Source organism: Hipposideros armiger, unplaced genomic scaffold, assembly GCF_001890085.2.
Source record: "Hipposideros armiger isolate ML-2016 unplaced genomic scaffold, ASM189008v1 scaffold_10, whole genome shotgun sequence".
Taxonomy (NCBI): Eukaryota; Metazoa; Chordata; class Mammalia; order Chiroptera; family Hipposideridae; genus Hipposideros; species Hipposideros armiger.
Window position 1 is genome coordinate 9,214,189 of NW_017731360.1, and position 6,811 is coordinate 9,220,999.

General features: G+C 36.1%; 1 protein-coding gene across 1 annotated transcript in view; it reads right to left on the bottom strand.

The window, feature by feature from the left end:
• Positions 1-1,176: 1,176 nt before the first annotated feature.
• Positions 1,177-6,811, bottom strand: part of LOC109390782 (phosphatase and actin regulator 4-like) — a 16,304-nt gene continuing 10,669 nt past the window's right edge. Inside the window, exons 2-4 of the mRNA XM_019657711.1 lie at positions 5,482-5,505; positions 4,335-4,511; positions 1,177-1,184 (exon numbers count right to left, since the gene is read on the bottom strand). Coding sequence (XP_019513256.1) covers positions 1,177-1,184; positions 4,335-4,511; positions 5,482-5,505 — 209 coding nt within the window. The remainder of the gene's footprint in view (positions 1,185-4,334; positions 4,512-5,481; positions 5,506-6,811) is intronic.

Sequence of the window (6,811 nt, forward strand, 5' to 3'; positions counted from 1 at the left end):
GTAAGGTGACAGCGTAGGCTGCAGTGGGGCTGGCCGGCAGCGGGAGTGAGCTTTCGTGAGCTGCCATCCAATGGCCAGCGACTGATCTGCCTCACTCGGAAAGAGCGCAATGATAATACCAACATGGGCCAGTGAAGCGACGTCGTCCACAACTAGACTGCAGAACAAAAGGACAGCAACTTGTCTGTTCTCCTTCCCCAATTCCCCAACGCTGTTCTCCTCCCCCAATTCCCCAAAAAAATATTTAAAAAAAAAAGTAGAAATAAATTTATATGTAAATTATATGTGTATGTATATATATCTCACATTATCTAAACTATGCTAAAATATGTTAAAAAGAAGAATGGAAGGAACTAAACCAAAATGTAAATATATTTTGAAGGTAGGATTATGGGCGACTTCTGTTTCTTCTTTCTAGCTTCCTATTATTTTTTTGCAATGAACTATGTGGCTTTTATAATTGAAAAAAGACAAATTTACTTTTTTTTTTTTTTTTAGTTGAGCCATTCTGCCACCTGTTGGCAGCTCAGCGGTGCTCAGCTCAGGCCGGGAATCGAACCACTGTTGCTCAGAGTTCACACTCTTGAGCGAGCTCTTAACTAACTGAATCACTCAGCCGGCCCACAAATTTACTTTTTACAATGGAAAGTGGGAGTTTTCAAACCATGATGGTTAATAAATGAAATCCAGCATATACATAAACACACATGAGAAAATAATTCTTTCTAAACAATAGGTTCCTACAAAAATGAATTATTTCTCACATGAAAATCATCATCTGAAATAGTAAGCAAATTAAACCACTCAAGGATATACTTCTTTGGTATTTGTAGTAGTGACACATGTTAAAGTGAGTAGATTTGGATTTCTCAAACAACACTCTCTGATTCTATATTCTTTTAAGTATACTAACCTTGTTGCTGTGAGTACAGTCTTGTGCTAAAGGAGCTCGTGTCCAAATTTAATGGTGATCTAAATTCACCAGGTGTACACTTTCCAGCTGTAGAATGAAGGGTTTTAATGTATGCATAAACCCTGGATATCAGTGGCCAACTAGATTTACCTGACGTCACTAATCTGTGGGGCATTCTGGTATCCATTAAAACTGTTGGTACACTAGTTTAGGCTTCTTATTATGAATTTTTGTCTGACAGGAAGAAAATTCAACTGCATCGCTTAGAAAACTGCAATAGAAAGAGAAACTGGCAAGTGAATCAATTCTACAACAAAAAGTATATTCAGGTACCTAAAATCTTCCCTCTTTTTTATTTTTAATGAAACAATCAAAATTTGTACTATAGTCATAAATAAAGGGCAGAGAGAGGTGATTTTGAAACTGTTCGTAAGCCAATTTGCACATCAACCATTTTTTCTCAATAACTCTGATTTCGTGACCATCTCTCTCCCATTTTCTTTTTTATTTTTAAAGATTTTTTTNAAAACTGTTAGAAGTGGATATCCCTCTTGCCTCATGAAGTGGGGTTCAGCCACACCCAGCCCTGACCCAGCTGTCTCCCCAATTCATTCATTCATATTCTTATATTCTCCCTCTTCTTCTCCTCCCCTCTCCAGATGACAAACAGGATATTATTTCAGGGACTCCCAAATCTGTTCAAATACTTGGAATCAGCCCAGATGCCTTTTCAAAATACAGAATCTCCAGGAGGTGGGACATAGGAATCTGTTTTTTAAAATCTTCACAGTTAATTCTTATGACCAGTCAGGCTTGTTAATCCCAATCCCAGATTATTACGGGAAGCCTGATGCATTTAAAAGAGACAGAGGCAGACATTCGTTATATGCCTGTAACATAATAGTTTATTGAAGAAAAATAAACTAGAAAATCATGGCTTCATTCCAAAGTTTCCTACTGAAGCACAGTATTCCTACAGAAGAATTGTGAGTCTTCCTGCGTTTCTTAGTCTCAAATATAGTTTAAATGAAAAATAAACAATATAAAAGTTCGCAGTTATTTTTTTCCAGATTTATATTATGCTCCATGTGCACTTGGAAAGTTTACTGTGAAATTATTGAGTGTAGTGTTCTATACATGCCAATTAGGTCAAGTTGGGTAATCATGTTGTATAAAGCATTAACATTCTTTCTGACTTGTTGTCAGCTTGTTCTATCAGTTACTAAGAGAGGTATGTTAATATTTCTACCCATGAAAGTGAACTTGTCTCCTTCTCTTTTTAGTTCTATTAACTTTTGCTTTATATATTTGAAGCTATGTTATTAGATATCTACAACTTTAGAATTATTATATCTTCCTGTTGACCCTCTTATCATTATGAAATTCTATATATCACTCTAATAACACTTCTGCCTTGATTTTATTTTTCTATCTAGTTTGACAATCGTTGTCTTTTAAAGTGTTTAGTCCATTTATATTTAATGTTTTTACTGACACAGGTGGGCTTAGGTCTACCATTTTGCTATTTATTTTCTATTTGTCTCATTGTTCTGTGCATCCTCAACTTACTACAATTTATGTTAAAGTTAGTACTTTTGCTACTTACTGAACTGCAAGAATTTTGCATTTCAATTCTATTTACTCTGTGTCATTGTCATATTTTACTTCTACATACATAGAACAATAAACCACAGAAAACATTATTATTGCTGTTTTAACAAATATTATTTTATATTTCCTACATTTTTTTTTCAGGTACTCTTCATTTCTTTCTACAATTCTGTGCTTCCAACTAGGATAATTTTATTTCATCATTTTTGAAGGATATTTGTACTGGGTATAGTATTTTCAGTTGGGAGTTGAGTTTTTTTTGTTTATTTAACTTCAGTACTTTATAAATGTCATTTCATTGGCTTTTTTTCCCCTGTTGGACTGCTTGTCTTTGTATGTTTCATTCTTTGCAGGTTTTCTATTTGCCAATAGCATAAGTGATATAGATGGGATTCAAATCCAAGTCTTTTCGACTTCAAAGCCTGTGATCCTTTTGATCATGCTGCCCTCAGAATAAAAATTAAGCTTTAATCTTACAAGTCTTTCCAACATCTCGCTTCATCCACTAACAAAGGTTTTCAGACTATAATTTATAAAAGTGGCACATTATAGGATTTAATTCTTACAACAACCTGGATGATTGCTATTAATCTCCTATATAATTTACTTTAACAGTTTGGTATTCACCTCAAATATTGCTCACTATCAAAATTTATAAAGGGTACAAATTCTAAAGTTAGGTTTCTTATTAAAGTCTCCTTATAAACTAATTTGCCACCAGTTATAATCACTTCCAATTTCAATAGGTATTTTATCAATCCTTGGTTCACTTCTCTTAGAAGTCAGTGCTTTGTACTTAAACTAGATGTAGCAATCAACTTCTGATTCAGATCACTATTGTTAGATCATTTACATTATTTTTACATCAGATTACTGATTTTTCTTTTTTATTCATAAATCGTTGCCTGGATTTGGAGTCTTTCTTTACTGACTGCTGTGCGCCATATTTCTTTAGAGTGTGCTGAGGCAGATTCTTTATGCTGTTAATACCATACATGGGAGAGAATTCTGAAGAATTCTAGGCACTTTTGGTGGCGACTAGTCTGGGAGTGCTCTGGAAACTCTTTTAGCTATTATTCAAGAGCAACACCTATAACTGATTAAAATAAAGTGTTGATAAAATTCTTCCCACACACTTTTTGCTTAGGTAAGTGCCTGATGAAACAAAGAAATTTTGAAGCAAGGGAGTGATCTCATGCATGAAAGATCAGAAAAAGAAAAGAAAGCAGATTAATCATTCCTAACAAAAAGGGAAAGAGGTAAATCATCTTCTGTTTTTCCCCAAAACCCATTATGTTGACACCAGCGGGAAATCACAAAAACTTGATTCCATCAAAATTCCTATATAGGAAGGTTGAGATCTTCAAATAACTAAATGATAGTGGAGAGGTAACCAGTCAAATCTTTCCTACTTAGGTCCAAGAGTATTTTCAAGAAGGGAAGGTAGCAGACTGAAAGTAGACTAATGGTAATATTCACAGGAAAGACCTACCTAACTCAGCAGTTTTCCTAAATCCAACTCTGAAGAGTCTATCAAACAGGTCTTCCACTATACAATTCCATTTGGACATATACACTTTTGCTATCTAACTAGGTATTATTTATAACTGGAATAGTGGCTAGGGCCATGCACACATTTTTTCAAATTTTAATTCCAACTCTGTATAAATTATATAAGACTATTTTCTCTAATAAAAGCCTAAGTTNGGGCATCAAACCGCTGTTGCTCAGAGCTCAAACTCTTGAGCAAGTTCTTAACCAACTGAGCCACTCGGCCCTCAGAACATATATTCAAATCTCACTGTCTCACCTTCTGATGTCTCTTTGAATTTATCGCTGCTTTTTTTTTTCCGCCATTTCCAGGGCTTGAAGATCTTCCCAAAGCCTGAGAACTTGCTCTTCCTTTTGGTGGGAGGCGTCGTGTCTCCTCCTGCTTCCACACTGTCCATGACCATGCCTGGATCTGCAGTGGGCTGGCCTGCTTCTTCTGGTGCATGGTGAGGGGGAGAGAGGGAAGAGAACAGCCCATTTATTATTTTAGCATTGTCTTCAAAATGTCCCTTCCCCTCTCTTCCTGTGGTAGTTGGAAAGGATCGGAGCAATGATAAACAACCATGCAGACAGTCAGACTCCTTGACATCACATGGACACCAAACATCAAAATCCATAACAGATAAATTACTAAGGTGGAAAAGGAACCAAACCAAGCTGACATAATTTTAGGACAAAAATTCAATGAGATGATCATAACCGGTTCAAAAATCTCTTAAAGGCATACACACACAAATGTGTCTTCCCAATATGAATGAGATCTTGCCCTGATGCAGCCTACTGTTGCCATTCTCATTCTTTGGGCATGGGGGGAGGCCTTTCCCAGCTAACACTACAATCTCCATGTCACCGAAGCTGTGAATTCCACCATTAGTGAGTGATTCGATATTCTTGGTTAAATATTGCCCTCTCCCTGTTCTCCTCTTTCAGGATATAAATAGTTCCAAGAGGGGGTAACACATTAGGTGTTAACACCTTACTTGTACCTGTTTTTCAGATTATTTTCTTCCTTCACAAGACCCCAGGCAGTTTTGGAACACAGGAAGGGGCTGGGGGTGGGGGATAGGGGCACAGAAAGAGGGTGCTTTAAAATGGAAGGAAATTGCTCTAGAAAGTAGAGCTGACATTCCAGCTTGCCTATCACAATGTTGCTTTAGGGACAATCCTGATTTCAAGGATTCTACAGGAAACATAACTGACATAATAACTGTGCAGGATTGAAATGAAAGGCTATAAATAAATAAATCCCTCATAATGACCATACATGCAGGGTTTCGTTAGGTAGCTTTAGTGGCAGAGAAAGGAGCAGCCAAGACTAGGCCAAGAATAATAATAATTTTAAAAAAAGCAGGAAGGCAACAAAAAAAGCAGGAAGGCAACACAATACAGCTTTGCACTCCACCTACTGTCCCAGGGTTCTCTGGAGAAGTCTAGAGGAGAAGAAAAAAAAAAAGTCATGTGGAATAACAGTCCTGGAATTAAAGTGGAACCTTTACTTTATAGAAATACATCGAGGACGACATACCATATTACTGCATGCAATAAGTTAACATGTTTACTGAACAATTTCACATCTGGAGCAAATAACAAGTTTCGGGGGAGGATAAAAGGGGTATAATAAATGCACTAAAAATCTTTTTTTTAATACTGTAGATATTTTTTCATAAGAGAAAATACACAATCAAAAAGCACTATTATTTTTTTTTTTTTAGAAATACTATCACAATCTATCTTTTCTCAATTGATAGACCTGGGTCTAGGGAAGTCCACTGATGAAGGTCAGATCTACACAACTGTAATTATCAGAGTGACTATAGCAATGACTGCTGATGCATTATTTTGTTGTATCCAGATAACTTAGGCAAAACAGGATCCTGCTTACTGAAGTGCAACAGACCGAGAGGACAGGACTCTTTTCTTAGTTGATTTAGTCCAGGGCAACCTGGGTCTCAAGTACTTTAATTCTTTACATGAAATGCAACAGAATCTGGTTATCACACTGGACCATATTTTTAAAAGTCTAGTTGCCAGGGACATTAGAAGAACTCCTGTCATAACAATTTCCCCTCAGTGGTGCCATGGGATGGACACCCAAGAGTGAACACATGGTATTGCTTTTAAGAGTTAGTGCTTTAACAGTCTTCTCCCAATTATGGAATGTCAATAAGACCTCAAGATATTTCAGAGCATTCATAATATCATAATATTGAACCTATGTTAATGATAACTCAGAAATGAAGCTAAGTAACATAAGCTGTTCATTCTCAAATAATAGCCTTACTTGCAGAGGCAAGGAGGGACTGAAACTTTAAATGTCCTGCTAACCCATCCACTACTGAAGTTCACTCAGTTCCTAAAAACACATAGTAAAATGCTTGTTTGGTTAAAAGTAAGAGGGTGCATTAAAAAAAAAATACAGGCTAACAATATGAAAAAAGAGATTATTAGTGCCATATAATATTTTTACAAAGAAAAAAAAGCCATAAAGCTTTAGGAATGTTAGATGGTAACACATTCACAGGAAAGTCCCTGTATGAAAAGTCTAAATGAAATGGAGCCAATCGAGCCTGCTCCTACTATCTTCTCAGATACTTGACCACTTTCTCAAGTGGAACTTAGTTCATCCCTTTTAATCCCTCATTATATTGAACAATATACTTGTGTCCCCTTTCTCTTACATATTCAAAACAACAAAATCATGATATCCTTTCAAATATATTTATGCCTGCTAGCATA